The sequence below is a fragment of the Schistocerca serialis genome, chromosome 7, assembly GCF_023864345.2.
Source record: "Schistocerca serialis cubense isolate TAMUIC-IGC-003099 chromosome 7, iqSchSeri2.2, whole genome shotgun sequence".
Classification (NCBI taxonomy): Eukaryota; Metazoa; Arthropoda; class Insecta; order Orthoptera; family Acrididae; genus Schistocerca; species Schistocerca serialis.
This window is the reverse complement of record NC_064644.1, coordinates 348,392,526-348,413,786: the sequence shown is the minus strand read 5'-3', so window position 1 is coordinate 348,413,786 and position 21,261 is coordinate 348,392,526. Positions and strand designations below refer to the sequence as shown.

Sequence of the window (21,261 nt, the reverse complement as noted above, 5' to 3'; positions counted from 1 at the left end):
TGAGTCGCCTATTTATAGTTACTTAAATTTTTCTGAGTAACCTTTCAAGTAAAGTCACTTAACTAATTCTATATCAATTGTCCAAAGAGTAATATCCAAAATCATTAAATAAGTTGAAGGATAGAATTTTGTTAACCTAAGTTGCATAAGTTGTCTTGGTGGTAATTACCAAACCAACTCACAGAAATTGAGAGAGTATTTGCTTTGTAGAATCACCTAGAATGATCAGAAATAGTAATATTCAGAATTAAGTTTAAATTCAACTCAAGCCGTTTCACTTTGAAACGAGCCAAAAAATTGATTTATTCTTTTGCTCCTTCAGAGCTGGCGACCGTAGTTATAAGTATTTTCAGGAGGATTCGATGGTAAGTCTGCTGCTCTCATCGTGCTGATAGGATTATCCACTGCTGCTAGCAGTGGTGATTGGATACATAAGCTCACTACCAAGTTAAGTGGGTCAGGTAGGCAGTGTTACCGTGTGAACTGTAGGGCACTGTAGGCCGTGGATCGAACCCGTTCAATCATCACAGCTCTTTCGGAAATAGTCCGGTTAGAAGGGTACTAATCATTAGGTAAACACTGGCGAGTAACGGTCAAAAATGTATATGCAAGTGAATTTAGCAAGGTCCATGTAGCACCTAATTAATGTGGTGCAATGGCGAGGGTAGGAGTGGAGTAAAAGTGAGTTGAGCTTGTGGCAGCTGTGCTGTATTCAAAGATTAACAACGTGAATTCACTACTACCTCTTACCATTAGGACTGAGCTATTTACGGTTAAAATACGTAGCAGTAAGCGCAAAGGCGTGACAGCTACAAGTCCGTATTGGCTTTATACATACGGAATTAGGAAGCGGGTCATTCCGTCAGTGGAGGGGGTTAAAACAACCGAGTCAGTTGAGAACATACCCCATTTATTGATGGAAAGATTCGGCGGTTCGGTCGCATGTGGCGACCGTGACAGGACTCACCAATTTTGTAGAATAATGGGTGCAATAAAAGTGTTTTATATAAACTTGTAGTTTCAAGAAAATTTTAAATTTAAAATTCTGTTGTAGACAAATATACCGCAATTGGTAAGTTCAAGACGACAACCTGCAAAGCAGCAAAAGAAAGTCCAATAGTAGGAGGTAAACATGTAATACTTGGCTTAATAAACATTTCTATTAGGCACGAAATACAGCATCATAAGATGGAGTCGAATAGTAACAAGCAACACGAAAACATTACAAGGTCAGACCCAGAATTAGGGACCATAGATACTGTTGTAGGGTTGGAAAATCTTATAGATGAATCCACACCCACAAGACAGGAGGAACGGGAAGTGAAACCAAAGGTAGTGAAAAGTGAACTCAATGTATCTGTGGATGCAAGTCACAAGGGAGAGGATATGGAATTAACAAGTTTGTTAAATAGGATGATGGCGCAAATTCGAGAAGGGAATGCTAGTTTGAAAGCAGAAATGGCTAGTCATATATCCCAATTGGAGGAAAACCTATCTGGTAAAATAAAAGCCAATTTAGATATTTTGAATACGCAAAGCCAACGTATCACAGAGGTAAACAAATCAGTAAATAGCATTAGGGCTGAAATAACAAATGTTCAGAGAAAAGTCACAGAAATAGAGAAAAGATTTGATACCGAAATTCAGAGAATAGAGAAATCAGTGGAACCTTTGGTTAGTGAAAAATTAGAACCGATAATTGAAAGTAAATTACAGGTGATAGTACCAGTTGTAAAGAAAGAGATTGTTAAAGAAACGGCAGCTGATATTGAAACACTGCGCAATACCATGTTGAGTTTTGATGCATGTGTGCAGGAGCAGGAAAATACACTGCGTAATGAGATAAAATTGTTAAGTCAGCAAGTTCAGAATCAGACGTTTCTTAACTGTAGTGGTATCCCATTGGTAATGCAAAAATCAGAAATACTGAGTAGGGAGGAAAAATACGATCCTCAAAAGAAACAAGGTGGATGGCATCCAATGGATTTTATAAAAAATTGTGAACGTGTCTTACCAACAGACATGTCGGATAAAGAAAAAATTAATTTAGTAATAGACGCTTTAGCAGGTCATGCTAAACGTTGGGGATTTAATTTGGATATCGACAATTTGAAGTTTACAGACTTCAAAGAAAAGTTCCTTGAGGAATTCTGGAGCACACAACAGAGAGATAGGTTGTGGAGAGAATTCGTTGTCGCCAGAATGCCAGAACATGGGCGTGGGCTCATGAAAGAATACTGTGAAGGATGGTTCAAGCGTTTGGAGTATCTTAAAGATCGTAGATCAGAATCGGAGATAGTGTGGGAGTTGTGGAAAAAGCTACCTGACGATTCAAAGCGTTATGTAGGAGGCACTCATCGAACATTCGATGAATTTTTAGAAAAAATCGAGAATGAAGATAGGTGGCGGGAAACTAGAGAGTTTCGAGGTTTCAGAAATCAGAATGGAGTAGTAAAAGGTGGTAGGAATGAACCGCAAATTAACATGATGAGAGGAAGAGGTCGAGGAGGTAACTCTCAGCGAGGGAGAGGACACTATCAGGGAAACGGGATGCATTATCAAAATCAGGAAAACTAAATACCGCGCAGGTCAAGGGCCTAACGCGCGCGGAAAGAAAGAAATGGCCCAAATATAGGGAAGATCGGAGTAGTCAGTACTATAGTAGGATAGTGCGTCGTCCGCCTGAAGAGCAGTTACATAAACAAAACTTTGCGAAGTATAATGCAGGGATACAATCAGAGGAGAGAGAGCAGGGAGGAATTATTAAGGGTAATGAAGTAGGAAAAGAATATCGGTCGGATGTGAAGGCTCACGTGAATGAAACAAGTACAACTCGAGGTCAGAGTGACGAATTGATGAAGGAAGAGTCAGAGAAGGCGTTGTTTGTCGGTAGGGATGGCAACTGTGCAGAGAGGCAGGGGCAAGGTAGGAGTGATGTGACTTATGGTAAAAGGTTCGTACGAATAGTCGACGAATCGCATCGAGAAGTAATTAAAGAGGGAAGGGTGGATAAGAAAAAGGGGCATAGTGCAGAGACGCATGCCGATTCAGAAATTACCTCATATGCAGAATATGTACATCAGCTCAAAAGCCAACCAGCACAATTAGAAAGATCTTCCACTCAAGTGATTAGTTTGGACCCGAATATGACAGTGTTAGAGAGCCATACCGATTGTGATGTGTACCTAGTGACAGCAAGAGTACATGACTGTGATGAAGATTCTTTTAAAGAAATTAGAGAAAGTGTATCTAACCAAGAGAAAGAGTGTTGTGATCCCTGTAGTACTGAAGCAAATGAGTTGAGTGAGACTGGAATTCCTTTAGTAGGGGAAAATAATGAAAGTAAGAGTGGCGAATGCACTATCCAACAAAGGGAAAGTAGAGAAATGGATTATAATTTGCAAGAATTATTTGAATCCGAAGAAGGTCATATTTCTAAGGAGGAGGAATTATCGTCAGAATCATCAGAAAGCATCCAGGGAGGAAAAGAAGTAGAGGAAGTTTCCGATCCCGCAACCGAGAGTTCAGGCATGACAGATTCGAATGAGAACGAGATGGCATTAAAGAGCCTAGACGAAGGACTATTGGAAAAAGTGGTGAAAGAATTTAGGATGAAAAGGAGAAAGAAACCTCCAGATGGAATGGTCAGTATAAAAACCGGAAAAATAATATGGCAAGACTTGGCGGTGGAAAAGGATTTATTATGGGAAGATAAAGAAAGTATGAAAGAGGACAATACGATGCAAACAATCCTGCCCATTAATGTATGTGGGTACGATTTATATGTATTGTTGGATACGGGTGCTCAAATAAGTGCTATTTCGCACGCATTTTTTGAGATGAGCAAAGAGCAACGAGGAGTAGTCATGATGCCAGTAACAGGTGTTAAAGTGATAGGGGCGACAGGGAAATGTAGTAAACCTGTTAAACATCAAGTGATGATGGAATTTAAGATAAAACACAAGCAATTTTCGAATGCATTTTTAGTAGTTCCAGAGCTCAGTGCCGAGATCATTTTAGGCATTGACTGGTTAATAAAACAGAAAGTAATTATAGATTGTGACAAAGGGATAATAGTTTGTAAAGTTGATAGTGCGATATTAGAAATACCATTTGAATCATCTAGAGTAATGGAAGAGAACCAGCTGAGATGGGTAGAATATAGAGATGATCATGATTCAGGAATAGGTCAAAAATTCGATTGGTTTCTGGTGAGGCAGATAGTTGAAGATGGAAATAAGGAGACACTCCTTCGAAACGTAATGGATAAAACGGAAGGACTATCTGATGCCCAAAGGGAGGATCTATGGCAAATTCTGAAAGAAAATCAGGAGGTATTTTCGGACAAACCGGGACGAGTGATAAATTATGAGTACTGCATGGAGGTAGAGGAGCATGAACCTTTCTTTAAACCACCATATAATGTACCCTTGCCTAAGAAAGAAGCAGTTCAAAAAGAAATAGATAAAATGGTTTCATGTGGGGTCATTGAACGGAGTTCTAGCCCATATAATAACCCATTGGCGATAGTAGGTAAGAAGGATGGAAGTGTACGAATAGTGATAGATGCTCGTACTCTGAATAAAGTAGTGAATAGGGAGATGGATCGTCCAGAGAACATAGATAATTTATTGCAGAAGTTTAATGGTGTAAAGTACATGACTAGTTTAGACCTAACTGCAGGATACTGGCAAATCCCATTAAGTGAGGAGTCTAGGAAGTACACGGAATTTTTATTCAATGGCAAATGCTACCATTTCACAGTGGTACCATTTGGCCTAAATACTTCCGTTTCAGTGTTCATTCGGGCGTTAGACAAAATTTTAGGGAGTGAACTTAGTTCGCTAATCACGGTTTATGTAGATGATTTGTTAATTGCTACAAGGACATGGGAAGAGCACATGGAGTTATGCGACAGGGTGTTCAAAGCTTTAATTAAAGGAGGAATGACCCTGAACCTGAAAAAATGCGAGTTTGTGAAGAAAGAAATAAAGTTTTTAGGTCACATAGTAACGCCAGAGGGAATTGAAAAGGATCCCGATAAAGTCAAAGCAATAAGAAATTGTCCGGCTCCCAAGAATAAAAAACAACTAAAGTCGTTTATAGGACTTTGTTCCTTTTATCGTAAGTATGTGGATGATCAGGTGTTCAATAGCCCACATCTGAACAACCTACTTAAGAAGAACAGTGTGTATATATGGACTGAGGAATGTGAAACAGCATTCAACCGGCTAAAAGACAATTTGGCTAAAAACATAAAGTTATGGCACCCTGACCTGTGTGAACCATTCCACATGGCAACAGATAGTTCAGATTATGGATTGGGAGTATCCATATTTCAGGAGGTAATGATAGATGGGGAAAAAACTCATAGACAAATAGCATTTGCGAGTAGAACCATGTCTAAGTACGAAAGAAACTATATGGTTTCAGTGAAGGAGGCTTTAGCTATAGTATGGGGTTTTAGGAAATTTCAACTTTTCTTATGGGGACATAAGACTGTGGTCCATACAGACCACAAAGCTTTAATATTTTTGAAGGACTGCAGATTGTTACATAACAGGTTGACCAGATGGGCGCTGTTTTTACAATTTGATATAGAGATCAAGTATGTTAAAGGGAAAGAACATGCAGTACCGGATGCTTTGTCGAGATTACCGGAAGGATGTGAGACACTAGAAAGTGTAAAGAATAGGGAAGATGTTTTTGAGGTGAATTACTTCAAAAAAGCGGAAGGAAGAGAAAAAATTAGGGAAATATGTCGGAATATGCGAAGATATCAAAGTGATGATGATGCACTCAAGTCGGTAAAGGTCAAGTTTGACAATCCGGACGCAACTAACATAAGGGCTTCATATAAAATACATAAAGGTGTACTGTATCTTCAAAGATTAAATAATCCAGGGAAGTGGAGAGTATGTTGGCCAGAACAACACACTGAAGTGCTGATAGATTATGTTCACTTGGCATATGGCCATTGTGGTGCACGGAAGTGTACCGATAAGTTAGATGAATGCATTACCTTTAACAACATGGCACAAAGGGTAGCACAGAGGATAAGATCTTGTGATCTATGCCAAAAGGCGAAAGTAACAAATGCAACTAATCAAGGGCCCATGCAATCAATAAAACCTGATGAAGTATTAGAAATAGTAGCAGTAGATATCTTTGGACCATTACCGAAAACCATGGGGGGTTTTGTGTACATATTTGTAGCAGTTGAACTTTTCTCAAAGTATATAAAGCTATATCCCTTAAGAAAAGCTACTGCCAGAGCTGTGTATGATAAAATGGTGTGTGATTATTTTGTGAAAGTAGGGAAGCCAAAGAGAATACTATCAGATAATGGTGTTCAGTTTTGCTCAAATATGTGGAAGGATGGGATAACTGAGAAACAGGTAGAAGTGGTACATATCTCAGCTTATCACCCATCAAGCAATCCGGCAGAAAGATATATGCGTGAGATAGGTCGGTTATTTAGGACGTACTGCCACAGTAACCACAAGAAGTGGGGCATGTATGTGAGTGAATTCGAAGAAATCATGAATTCATTAACAAACGAGAGCACTGGATTTACTCCAGAAGAAATCCTGAAAAAGACGAGAAGTAAAAGTCTAGTAGAAGACCTACTAGAATTTCCAGATAGAGTTGAATTAGATTATGATAGTAAAAAGAACTTAGTAAAAGACAAGATGAGAAAACAAGCAGATGCGAGAATTCGTCGTCATGACGAAAAAGTAAGGAATCCTAAATTCAAAATAGGTGATCTCGTTCTTGTAAAAACACATGAAAAGTCAAGTGAAATTAATAACGAGATCAGCAAATTTAAATATATATATAATGGACCATTTAAAATAGTGTCCATACCCAATGTGAATGCTTATTATTTAGAGTACCCATTAACAGGCAAACGCCTGGGAGTAAGAAACATAGTGGATCTCAAAAGGTATGAACCACGAATTCTACTAGATTGAAAATAAATATATAAATAAATATTAAAGTAAACCAATATGTAAATAGTTTTGTTTCTTTTGTTCTATGTGAAAGGTAAATGTTCACTAAAATATGTTGCAGTATTCTAATGAAACTTCTAGTTTAAGTAGAGACTGAACAGACTGGGAAAGACTGAGCTTCTAAGAAAGCCTTAATAGACGTGTAAATAAGTGTTGTGGAAGAGGTAGAAAAGTGAGGAGGTAAAGTGAAAAGGACGGGCTATAAAGTAATAGGCGCATAACGTGTGTTTTACTTGCCTGAGATAAAAGAAGTGTATTTAAAATTTCTGTAAAAAAGATGTTTAAAGTGTACTGTGTTTAGAAGTAAGAAAATTGGAAAGAATATATGTAAATCATTTATGTAATGTTTAGCAGGAAAGATAGAAAGAATTGGTGTTTAATTTTAAATAAGTAATATAAGTACCGAGGTGTATCAGTAAGAAAGGGAAAACCCTTGGTAAAAAGCTTAACGAAAATTTCTGACTCATTATAGGAGAGACTTCTTATTGAATTATCACTGTTAGATACTTCAATAAGAAGTGGGGCATGTGTAACGGAACTGAAATGATGGTGGGCTGACAGTAATTTGGAGCCCGCGTGTCGGAAACGGGCGCGCTGGTGTGAGACTGCCAGGGAGTGCACCCTGATGCCATCTATTGGCGAAACTGGGAATTAGCGCTGCCTGTCAGACAATGCACTAAGCTCTCGGAGTCAAATGTATTCTTTTTCTTGGTAATTATAAGTTATTACTGTATGATTTAATGTTATAAAGCGCTAGTAGTAAATTATTATGACTGGTATGAACTCCAGGGTAATAAATATAAATATTCTTAAATACTAAATGATTTCGGTGAAGAGGTGGTAGGGGAACGCCCCCACTCTTGGTGATACGAGCGTAGCTAGAGGTAGCTGGAGACACAGGGACTGAACAATGGAATGGCCTGGGGAGTGTTGACGTGACCGGACGTGCGTAACTGTGCTCAAGCAAAAGTAATTGTGCAACAGCGAAGAGGCGAATATCGTCGCCGTTTGTGGAGTAGAACGCGACGAATGGTTGTCGAAGCCGTCTCTATGCCACTGGGGCTGATTGTAAGAGTTCCTGCGCCCAGATTTTATGGCGGACGTGCAGTAGCTGATACGAGTGCTACAGCTCGTAGTTCCAGCCGCCATTGAGGGCATGAGGCGTGAAGAGCTGCGTTAGCCACATGCATCTCACCACCAACACCGACACGTCTACCCAAGGCAAGACTGCTTGCAATTGTTAAGTCGAACTTTGTATACATGTAAAAGGAGAATACCAGTTTTCTTTTGTGCAAGTGCAGAGGACAGAATATAGTAATGAGTAAAATTACGACGCATGTTGTTCATTGTAAAGTGTAGTAACCTGAAACATAGTGTAGTGAAATCAGACTGAGGCCACCATCGCCTCTTTCATTTACAATTCTTTTGGTTGTAGAATACTTTAGCGTATAAGAATGTTGAAAAGAGCAATGGTCGCACCAGAATGAGTCGCCTATTTATAGTTACTTAAATTTTTCTGAGTAACCTTTCAAGTAAAGTCACTTAACTAATTCTATATCAATTGTCCAAAGAGTAATATCCAAAATCATTAAATAAGTTGAAGGATAGAATTTTGTTAACCTAAGTTGCATAAGTTGTCTTGGTGGTAATTACCAAACCAACTCACAGAAATTGAGAGAGTATTTGCTTTGTAGAATCACCTAGAATGATCAGAAATAGTAATATTCAGAATTAAGTTTAAATTCAACTCAAGCCGTTTCACTTTGAAACGAGCCAAAAAATTGATTTATTCTTTTGCTCCTTCAGAGCTGGCGACCGTAGTTATAAGTATTTTCAGGAGGATTCGACGGTAAGTCTGCTGCTCTCGTCGTGCTGATAGGATTATCCACTGCTGCTAGCAGTGGTGATTGGATACATAAGCTCACTACCAAGTTAAGTGGGTCAGGTAGGCAGTGTTACCGTGTGAACTGTAGGGCACTGTAGGCCGTGGATCGAACCCGTTCAATCATCACAGCTCTTTCGGAAATAGTCCGGTTAGGAGTGTACTAATCATTAGGTAAATACTGGCGAGTAACGGTCAAAAATGTATACGCAAGTGAATTTAGCAAGGTCCATGTAGCACCTAATTAATGTGGTGCAATGGCGAGGGTAGGAGTGGAGTAAAAGTGAGCTGAGCTTGTGGCAGCTGTGCTGTATTCAAAGATTAACAACGTGAATTCACTACTACCTCTTACCATTAGGACTGAGCTATTTACGGTTAAAATACGTAGCAGTAAGCGCAAAGGCGTGACAGCTACAAGTCCGTATTGGCTTTATACATACGGAATTAGGAAGCGGGTCATTCCGTCAGTGGAGGGGGTTAAAACAACCGAGTCAGTTGAGAACATACCCCATTTATTGATGGAAAGATTCGGCGGTTCGGTCGCACCCTCCATGAAAAATACGACCACACCATAACACCACCGCCTCCGAACTTTACTGTTGGCACTACACACGCTAGCAGATGACGTTCACCAGGCATTCGTCATGCCCAGACCCTGTCATCGGATCGCCACCGTGATTCTCCAATCCACATTACGTTTTCCACGATTCAATCGTCCAATGTTTACGTTCCTTACACCAAGCGAGTCGTCACTTGGCATTTACTGCCGTGATGTGTGGCTTATGAGCAGCCGCTGGACCATGAAATCCATGTTTTCTCAGCTCCCGCCTAACTGTCATAGTACTTGCAGTGGATTCTGATACAGTTTGGAATTCCTGTGTGATGGTCTGGATAGATGTCGGCCTATTATACATTACGACCCTCTTCAACTGTCGGCGGTCTCTGTCAGTCAACAGACAAGATCGGCTTGTACGCTTTTGTGCTGTACGTGTCCCTTCACGTTTCCGCTTCACTATCACATAGGAGACGATAAACCTAGGGATGTTTATGAGTGTGGGAATATCGCGTACATACGTATGACACATGTGACGCCCAATCACCTGACCACTTTCGAAGTCCGTGAGTTCAGCGGAGTGCCCCGTTCTGCTCTCTCACGATGTGTAGTGACTACTAAGGTTGCTGATATGGTGTACGTTGCAGTAGGTAGCAGCACAATGCACCTAATAAGAAAAACGTATGTTTTTGGGGGTGTCCGGATACTTCTGATCACATAGTATTTGCCGTACATCTCAAGAGGGCATATTGAACATCTATGAAAAGTACGAAAATTCATTGTTTATGTTTATTAGTTTCTGAACCGTAAAATTACTACTAGTTCACCAAAGGTTATTAATCTCAATCAGTACACAAAATGTAAAGTGGAAGTAGGTGCCAAGGAATAACTGGTGAAATTACACACAACTTTGAGTAACACTCTTTATTCAAATTTGGTGCAAGACTTAACGATATTAAAAAAATCATTTAATAAATAAGTCACAATTTACGATAGGAAAGGACTTTTAAATTATTAAATTATTACAAAAAAATTTCACGCCAGTAAAAGGCAAGTATAGGCAAGCAATTTAACGTATACAACGCGACGCTGTATAATATTTCAAGCCCAACTAAACTACAGGTGTATTTCACTCCATTCATTAAATGGCGCAGAATCTAACTTGTCTGCAGCATATAAAGACAATCCTGTTTACAAAAGTTCTGAAACTAGAAAAACCAAAACGCATGAGTCATGCACACGGGGGACATTTACAGTTAATAGCATTAAAATTTCCAAAATATATATAAAAAAACAAAGTTTACAAATTTCTGCCAGTTAACTTACGACAAATACACACGCTCGCCAGGTAGGACTTGCGAACTTTTACAAAAGTTCTCGTTACAAGGCAACAATTTCTACACGTAAAGAAATGGCAAACTTTTGCATGGCAAGAAAACACACTAATACCCAACTACCTGTATAAAACACATAAGCACGCTTAGTAAAAGCCTTAAAAAGTACTAAATTGAAAAAACACACAACAGTTTTTGCTGACTAGAAACAATATAAAAAATCCACTACGGCGTACATTAACCTTGCTTGATTATAGCCTAATATACATAAACACAAATTTACGTAAGTTACAGCTTCCAGACGAGCAGGAATTCGTTATGCAATTGACTAGTTCTCACCACGAGGCAAAAGGAATTTTTCTTCTTTCTTAGAGTACCTTTTACACGTGAGTCTAGTAATACTAGTTATGGCAGGCGAGAGAATGGATCAGGTCTTGGTGCCTTGCATTCTAAACAGTACAGTCATTGGTGCCTTACACTTTCACAGACATGGCAGAGACTAATAGTCGAATAAACCTGTAGGTAAGCTGGGAGGGGAAAGAAGCAATCCGAACCACAGATTTACTCTGACTCCCCCCCTTTCGTCCTCAGAAGTGGACAAACGGACCACCCTTTCTAATATTACCATCTTCCCGCGGGTGGGCAGACGAGAATGAATGGCGGGAAACCCCCCAAAAAATACGGCTGGTATAATTAACAAGAATGAGTAAATTGAATTCAATTAAACTTCATAAAATCTGTTAACCATCAATACTCAACTTCTGGTGCGTTACGACTCCCAGGACTGAACCAACACTGAACAGCGCAATGCTCTGCCGAACCACCCGCTGCCAGCCGTTTCAACGGACGCAGGAAGGCGCGCCGATTTTCAGAACCTCCTCGCCGGTCGACAGCATGCGGCCGAACTACAGATTAGGCCCCTTGTGGACCCACGCTCAGGAAGATTCCTTTCGCGACGAGCAGTTAACGCCCCATACCACGGAGCCGCTGTTCACGACGCTTACGCTGATGTCCCTCTAGCACTGGGAGAGAAGTCGCTTCTTGATGCCCCCACTGCCAACTCTCCACGAGAGCCCATACAGCCAATTCTTAAACCCACGCGAAAAGCCCACTTTTCCCCTTTCCCGCTAGAGGGAGACACCGAAGCTTTCAATTGCGACAACGGTGCCACCGCCACAAAACGGAGGGCGACTGCTTCACGCTAGGGGCTGCGGCGCGCTTTTCAAAGTTCACTTTACTACGACCCAGTGAACTCTTTAATAATCACTATTTAGCGAACTTTTTTTGGGGCAGATACTCCATAGCTCCGAATCGTAGAAAAACTAGTCGTCGGAAAACTTCTACATCTTCATCTACGCCCCATACCACGGAGCCGCCGCTCGCGTCGCTTACGCTGATGCCACGGTCTGCGTGCTGTCCTTCTAGCACCGGCAAAGAAGTGGCTTCTGGATGCCCCCGACTGCCAACTCTTCACGAGAGCCCATACAGCCACTTCTTAAACCGACGCGAACATCCTACTTTTCCCCCTTTCCCGCTAGAGCAGGCTCGTCCAAACTGTGCCCCTGGGTGGCTAGCGCCCGCGATCGCCCGCGGCCAGCGCCCCGGGCGAATTCGTATGTTGTCGCAGTGGCCGAGCCGTGTCGTTTAGCTGACCGTGCGGACCGAACGACCGCCCGCCGGGCCTCTCGACCTTATACCATTGTAGGACACAACCACGGGTTTGGATATTTTTCTAGCCGTGGAAAACATGTTCGAGTCAATGGGTTTAAAATGGTAACGCCTGGCCATTGTAACAACGGATGGAGCCCCTGCGCTACGAGGGATACGCACAGGATTTCTGAGTTACGTCACATCTTAAATGGCTGAAGTGGCTGTTCCTTATTCGCGGCAGTCCATCGTCTGATACACCAGGAGGCACACTGTGCGAAGATTGCCAACATAAAAAATGTTATGGACACAGTTCTTCGAACAGTTAATTATCTTCGATCGCATGGACTCACACATGTCCAATTTAAAGAATTTCTGCCTGATACCGAAGTGGAATATCCGGACATCTCCCGCGCCCGGGTTCGATTCCCGGCGGGGTCAGGGATTTTCTCTGCCTCGTGACGACTGGGTGTTGTGTGATGTCCTTAGATTAGTGAGGTTTAAGTAGTTCTAAGTTCTAGGGGACTGATGACCATAGATGTTAAGTCCCATAGTGCTCAGAGCCATTTGAACCATTTGAACCCGGACATCCCCTACCACACCGAAGTAAGATGGCTGAGCAGAGGAAAGGTGATTCATCGGTTTTTCTCCTTGAAGAGTGAAATAAATACCTTTTTGAAATGAAAGAACGTCCAGAAGAATTACTTTGTGATCCTAAGTGGGTGGCGAATTTGGCTTTTTTGAGCGACCTTACTGGTCATTTAAATACTTTGAACATTTCACTCCAAGGCGAAAATCACTCTGTTGCTGATTTACTGCAGACGATTCAAGCATTTAAAAAAAAACTTATTTTGTGGGAAAAACAGTTGCGCGAAAAGAATTGTGGATACTTTCCTGGACTAGACAGTGTGGATTTTTCAGATTATGTTCAAATCATTTGCGAATTACAAGAACAGTTTGAAAACAGATTCTTGGAAATAAGTGAGCTTCAACCGGCCTTATATATATATTTGTTCGCCCGTTTTCCCTTCGGGTAGAGGACGTCTCACAAGTGCTTCAACTAGAGCTGATTGACCTGCAGTGCGATATCCACCTGAAGAACCGCTTTCTTTTGTGTAAAACTTTGGACGACTTCTACAGATGTCTTCCACGAGAGAAATATCCTCTTTTGCACAAGCACGCGGCCAAATTTCTCTCAACGTTTGGTTCTACGTATATTTGTGAGCGCTTTTTCTCTCTTTTAAAGCTTGCTAAAAGTAAGAACCTTTCGTTACTTGGCGATAAAAATTTGACTAATTCTTTGAGGTTAGCAGTCTCACGGAATATTGTACCAAACCTAGACAAAATCGTTTCCTCGAAAAAGAAAAACGTGTAAAATGTTAATTGTCGTCTTTAACCATGTTGACTGTAAGAATTAAAGAGCTTTATAACCTTAATTCTATTTTTAATAAGTTTTCAAACTTGGTCAGTTAAAACTATTATGCACAAAATAGCAACCTAAGGATCCGATTTCTAAACTCTGAAAAGGGATACAAAAAGCTGTAGCACGAAGTACAACAAAAAACATTTACTTGTAACTACTAACACTAATAATGAAACACTGTATCCCTTTCATAAAACTATTTCATAAATAGAATACTTTGTTTACGTTGGATCAGACCGCGGGACTGTCCGGCGCAGAGCAGTGCTGTGCGGTCTTACTCGCTCCGCAGCTATCTCTCTCTCACTCGCTCGCTCGCTCGCTCCCATGGCGACACTAGCGACACACGGTCGTGGACGGGGCGCTGAACTACACTGCCTTGCGCCCGCGGGACGCTGGTGCGCCCGCCGGGCACAATTCTTGGGTGAGCCTGCGCTAGAGGGAGACACCTAAACCTTCAATTGCGACAACGGCGCCACCGTCAGAAAACGGATGGCGACTGCTTCACGCTACGCGCTGCGGCGCGCTTTTCAAAGCTAACTTTACTACGGCTCAGTTTCAGAAATAGAGACGTGGCAAATCGGATGATTCTTTTTGATGCACCCTACATATTGCCGAAATTTCACTACTGTACATGTTTTGGTGTTGCTCTCTTTTTCATTCATATATATACTAAGATGGTATCTGGCCTTTCGAACATGTCCGAAAGAACAGATACCATCGGTGACCATGCAGCTCGTTAGAATGAAATTACAATGAAATGAACACCCTTAGCTGCTTACAGGCGTCGACGTACGTCAACGGGGACAGATGAAAATGTGTGCCCCAACCGGGACTCGAACCCGGGATCTCCTGCTTACATGGCAGACGCTCTATCCATCTGAGCGACCGCTCATACGTTGAGAATGTGGGTTTCGCGAGGAGGCGTGCCAGAGATAAATCCCTGCAGTCGCGCTATCCTCTGTGTCCTCGGTGGCTCAGATGGATGCCGGCACGGTAGCTCAGCGTGTTCGGTCAGAGGGTTTAGCGACCCTTTGTAGTAAAAAACTGAGTAAACGGATCAACGAACAACCTGAACAATTGTCATCGGACGTCCACCACTAACAAATTCAACGAACAATATACATCAAAATGTGATAAAAAAAAAAAAGATGGATAGAGCGTCTGCCATGTAAGAAGGAGATCCTGGGTTCGAGTCCCGGTTGGGGCACACATTTTCATCTGTCCCCGTTGACGGATGTCAACGCCTGTAAGCAGCTAAGGGTGTTCATTTCATTGCAATTTCACTTTTTCATTCAGTGTATTTTTCCACTTCGTACCTCTGCTGTCGTAGATTCACAGAATACGTAACATGCGAAAGGGTTCGGCAGGTAAGTGGCTTGTGGCTGTGCGCAGGCAGCAGGAGCGGCACCTGGGCCTGGTGAACGCGTCGGCGGCGGCGCCGGCGGGACGGCTGCGGCGGGCGCCGGCCGGGCCGGTGTCGGTGCGGCTGCTGGAGGCGGCGCCGCTGGCCGGCGACGACGCGCCGCTGCGCCTCGTGTACGCCGTCAGCGTGGGCGGCCGGCCCGTGCCCGCCGTCGCCGCCGCCTACGACATGCGGCTGCTCTCCGACGCCGAGGTGTCCGCCGAGCTGGGCATGCCCGTGCTCACCAAGGCAGAGCGTGAGTCCGCGCCTCGGCCACATCCCGCTGCCGCCGCTACTGTCCGCAGCCTGGCTTCTGCACTCACACACCGCGCCGCCCACGCTTCTCACGACGCTACGAGGAAAATGCTGTACGCTTCACCAACTGTCACGTCTCCTGATTCACTGAGTAGAAAGCAACTGGCACTATTGCATCTCAAATGTTCAAATGTGTGTGAAATCTTATGGGACTTAAAGTGCTAATGTCAGCAGTCCCTAAGCTTACACACTACTGAACCTAAATTATCCTAAGGACAAACACACACACCCATGCCCGAGGGAGGACTCGAACCTCCGCCGGGACCAGCCGCACAGTCCATGACTACAGCGCCATAGACCGCTCTACTAATCCTGCGCAGCCTATTAATCTCATTTTTCTTTGGGGTCACCAGTCCTCTGATTAGTTTGATATGCTCTCCTGTAGCACTTACACCCCACGTCCTCAATTATTTACTGGATATATTCAAATCTTTGTCTTTACCTACAGTTTTTACAACTCTAGAGCTACCTCTTACAGGCCGTTGTGACCGAGCGGTTCTAGGCGCTTTAGTCCGGAACCGCGCTGCTGCTGCGGTCGCAGGTTCGTATCCTGCCTCGGGCATGGATGTGTGTGGTGAAATGCACACGATGTTTGTAAACATACAGTTTTCATTCTGCATGTGTGAAACTTTTACAGTGTGTAGATACATCCTTCCCACTTGTTTTCAGACTTAGTTCAACCTGTTCTCGTTAGTGGCGCCGTCACAGCATGTCTTCAAGATGGCTGCTACATTTGACGTTCGTCAGAAACAACGTAAGCGCTCCGTCTTCGGGCCACAAGTGGCCTGTCGGGACCATCCGACAGCGGTGTCATCCTCAGGTGAGGATGCGGAAACGAGGGGCGTGTAGTCAACACACCGCTCCCCCCGTCGTTATGATGGTGTTCTTTGACCGGAGCCGCTACTATTCGGTCGAGTATTGACATCACGAGGCTGAGTGCACCCCGAAAAATGGCAACAGCGCATGGCGGCTAGATGGTCACCCATCCAAGCGCCGGCCTTGCCCGACAGTGCTTAACTTCGGTGATCTCACGGGAACCGGTGTATCCACTGCGGCAAGGCCGTTGCCATCAGAAACAACGTGCTGTCATAGAATTCCTGTGCTGTGAAAACGAGACAGTGGGAAACACCCACAAGAGATTGAAAAAGGTGTATGGAGATCCTGCTATCGATCGCAGTACAGTTAGTCGGTGGGCAAGCAGGTTATGTGATGAAAGTGGGCACGGCAATATTGAGGATTGTCCTCGCAGTGGTAGGCCTCTTACTGCACACTCTCCACACAATGTTCAGAGAGTTAACGAATTGGTGACTGCTGACAGACGCATCACAGAGAGCGAATTATCATGCTACGTTGGGATAGGGGAAGGAAGTGTTTGCAGAATACTGAAAGTGTTGGCGTTAAAAAAAGGTTTGTGCTAGGTGGGTTCCCAGGATGTTGACAGTGGCTCACAAAGAAACAAGAAAAACGGTATGCAGCGAACTTTTGGAACAGTACGAGAATGGTGGAGACGAATTTCTCGGAAGAATCGTGACAGGTGGTAAAACATGCCTCCATCATTTTTCACCAGAGACGAAGAGGCAATCAATGGAGTGGCATCATGCAAATTCACCCAAGAAAAAAAAATTCAAAAGCACACCTTCTGCTGGAAAAGTTATGGCTATGGTGTTTTCCGATTTCGAAGGACTCTTGCTTGTGGACATCATGCCAAGTGGAACCACCATAAATTCTGATGCATATGTGACGACACTTAAGAAACTTCAAGCTCGACTGAGTCGTGTTCGACCACATCGGGAAAAGCAGGATATTTAGCTGTTGCACGACAATGCACGGCCACATGTCAGTCAAAAAACCGTGGAAGCCATCACAAAACTCGGATGGACAACACTGAAACACCCGCCTAACAGTCCTGATCTGGTTCCATGTGACTATCATCTCTTTGGGAAGCTGAAAGACTCTCTCCGTGGAACAAGGTTTGAAGATGATGACTCCCTTCTGCACGCTGCCAAACAGTGGCTCCAACAGGTTGATCCAGAATTTTGCCGTGCGGGTATACAGGCGCTGGTTCGAAGGTGGCGTAAGGCAGTTGAGTTGGATGGAAATTATGTGGAGAAATGAAAATATTGTTCCTAAAGGATGTATCTACACACTGTAAAACTTTCAAACATGTAGAATAAATGATGGCTTTAAAAAAATAGTGTGCATTTCTTTTGGAGTGACCCTCGTAGTTCTAAGTTTAGGGACCCGATGATCTCAGATGTTAAGTCCCATAGTGCTTAGAGCCATTTGAAGCATTTTTTTTACCGTGGAACGCTGATAACGCATTTCCTATCACCCTGTCCCGTTTTCTTGTCACTATTTTCCATATATTTCATTCCTTGCCGATTCTGCGGAGTACATCCTCAGATGTCACTAGCACACCAAATTTTCAACACGCTGCTATAGCACCCATTTCAAACGACTCTATTCTCTTCTTTGCTCCGATGGCAGTTTCGAAATAGCCGGCCGAAGTGGCCGTGCGGTTAAAGGCGCTGCAGTCTGGAACCGCAAGACCGCTACGGTCGCAGGTTCGAATCCTGCCTCGGGCATGGATGTTTGTCATGTCCTTAGGTTAGTTAGGTTTAACTAGTTCTAAGTTCTAGGGGACTAATGACCTCAGCAGTTGAGTCCCATAGTGCTCAGAGCCATTTGAACCAGTTTCGAAATAATGAGGACATTTTGCGGTGGTCGGTAATTTTCGCAGCAAAATAGTCGAAGATTTTTCCTGATTTTTTTCCCCAGGTTGGACGTAACTCTGCTTATCATTCGTGATCGGTGGCGGTGCACTTCGTTGGACGTCGCAAAATAATGAGATGCGAATTGCATCCTGCAGTCCAATGTAAAAGCTATACCGATTTTGCTCATAAAACTATAAGAAAATATAGTAATGGTTCTTTGCATATTCTTTAATACGATAATTTCGTTAGAGAGGTTAGTTGAATCTGTACTGGACTGTTGTTCAAGAGCTAATATTTTGCCTTTAACTTCCAGTAGATCTGGACTAGTTAAAGCACCAAATACAGTACGAAGGATACTCCCTCCAAAATCAAACCAGGAACGTTTTCGCCTAATTAAAGTTTTGTATGGCAAAGCTTAAAGAAACAGTAAATCTCTTGTTCATAATTAGCAAATGTAGACTCTATCTGCATTTTGGCTGTGATCCGGTTATTACACTAAGATGTACCCATTTCCAAAATTGTATCATTACCTTAACAGAACGAATTAGATAACTTTGCTTCTTACCGAATTGAACAGCTGCTGGATTTCACTCAGATTGTACTTGAGTACAAGTTTGGCATTACTTGTTAAAACTACCAATTTGATCGGGGTTCAAACAAAACACCTGTACTCTGTGGTACTATTACTACAGTATTAGTAGAATACGCTATCATAGCAAACATTAGAATAAAAATGAACATGGTTAATGAGTTCTAAATACTAGAGATAACAATGAACATAAAATAAATGAGTTTCTTGTGATAACCTGTGTAATAAAAGGTTTAGTTCCACTTGTGCATTCGTGTAATAGCTTCAATACTAAATTTTCACAACACATTCACATAAGCACAAGGCTGAAATAAACACACGCATTGCACTCTCACACACTACACACATTTACGCAGATTGTAGGGGTGTCTGGAGCAGGATCGCTCGGAACGTGGCGGTGCCTCGGCCTCGAAGTCTGGACTGCGAACGCACGATTCTCGCTTCCTGGGTTTGAGAACAGCAGGTCTGCCTCTCGGTCGGTCCTCGTCATCTTGCAATGCTACAGGAAATCTACCCAGAAATGGCTTTACACGATTGACATGAATGACAATCGAACGAAAGGGCAATTGGAGCTTAAGAGTGACTGGCAACAACACCTCCAAGATGGTCCTTTCCAACACTTCTGAAGCTTTTTGACTTGATTCTTCTTTAACACCACGTTGCTTAGATACACAAGATCTCCATCTCGATACTGTGGCACTGCTGCTTGGCGGTCGTGTTGTCTTGCTTGCTGAAGAAAGGATTGATGATTTCGCTGTTCCACTCCCTTCCATGCTACCTTTAGCTTGCATGCTAGGTCCCTTACGTGTTCATTGCTGATGCCGGCAGTCGATCGTGCAAAGTCCAAGGGCGAATGCATCTTTTTTCCGTAGACGATCTCATATGGACTTAAGCCAGTTGAGCAGTGCATTTTGCACTGTAACAACTTACCAAGTATGGTAAACAGACATCCCAATTGTGTTTGCTGCTCACATAATGGATAACCATTTTAATAATTGTTCTGTGGACTCGCTCGACTCTTCCATTTCCTTCAGAGTGTGCTGGTGTAGTCCTTAACTGAGTTACACTCCTGGAAATTGAAATAAGAACACCGTGAATTCATTGTCCCAGGAAGGGGAAACTTTATTGACACATTCCTGGGGTCAGATACATCACATGATCACACTGACAGAACCACAGGCACATAGACACAGGCAACAGAGCATGCACAATGTCGGCACTAGTACAGTGTATATCCACCTTTCGCAGCAATGCAGGCTGCTATTCTCCCATGGAGACGATCGTAGAGATGCTGGATGTAGTCCTGTGGAACGGCTTGCCATGCCATTTCCACCTGGCGCCTCAGTTGGACCAGCGTTCGTGCTGGACGTGCAGACCGTGTGAGACGACGCTTCATCCAGTCCCAAACATGCTCAATGGGGGACAGATCCGGAGATCTTGCTGGCCAGGGTAGTTGACTTATACCTTCTAGAGCACGTTGGGTGGCACGGGATACATGCGGACGTGCATTGTCCTGTTGGAACAGCAAGTTCCCTTGCCGGTCTAGGAATGGTAGAACGATGGGTTCGATGACGGTTTGGATGTACCGTGCACTATTCAGTGTCCCCTCGACGATCACCAGTGGTGTACGGCCAGTGTAGGAGATCGCTCCCCCGACCATGATGCCGGGTGTTGGCCCTGTGTGCCTCGGTCGTATGCAGTCCTGATTGTGGCGCTCACCTGCACGGCGCCAAACACGCCTACGACCATCATTGGCACCAAGGCAGAAGCGACTCTCATCGCTGAAGACGACACGTCTCCATTCGTCCCTCCATTCACGCCTGTCGCGACACCACTGGAGGCGGGCTGCACGATGTTGGGGCGTGAGCGGAAGACGGCCTAACGGTGTGCGGGACCGTAGCCCAGCTTCATGGAGACGGTTGCGAATGGTCCTCGCCGATACCCCAGGAGCAACAGTGTCCCTAATTTGCTGGGAAGTGGCGGTGCGGTCCCCTACGCCACTGCGTAGGATCCTACGGTCTTGGCGTGCATCCGTGCGTCGCTGCGGTCCGGTCCCAGGTCGACGGGCACGTGCACCTTCCGCCGACCACTGGCGACAACATCGATGTACTGTGGAGACCTCACGCCCCACGTGTTGAGCAATTCGGCGGTACGTCCACCCGGCCTCCCGCATGCCCACTATACGCCCTCGCTCAAAGTCCGTCAACTGCACATACGGTTCACGTCCACGCTGTCGCGGCATGCTACCAGTGTTAAAGACTGCGATGGAGTTCCGTATGCCACGGCAAACTGGCTGACACTGACGGCGGCGGTGCACAAATGCTGCGCAGCTAGCGCCATTCGACGGCCAACACCGCGATTCCTGGTGTGTCCGCTGTGCCGTGCGTGT

General features: G+C 43.7%; 1 protein-coding gene and 1 pseudogene across 1 annotated transcript in view; one reads left to right on the top strand and one right to left on the bottom strand.

The window, feature by feature from the left end:
• Positions 1-21,261, top strand: part of LOC126413075 (uncharacterized) — a 183,049-nt gene that overhangs the window by 36,467 nt on the left and 125,321 nt on the right. The window contains exon 3 of the mRNA XM_050082972.1: positions 15,245-15,622. Within this exon, the coding sequence (XP_049938929.1) occupies positions 15,245-15,622 (378 nt within the window). The remainder of the gene's footprint in view (positions 1-15,244; positions 15,623-21,261) is intronic.
• LOC126413562 (5S ribosomal RNA) lies at positions 16,521-16,637 on the bottom strand (annotated as a pseudogene).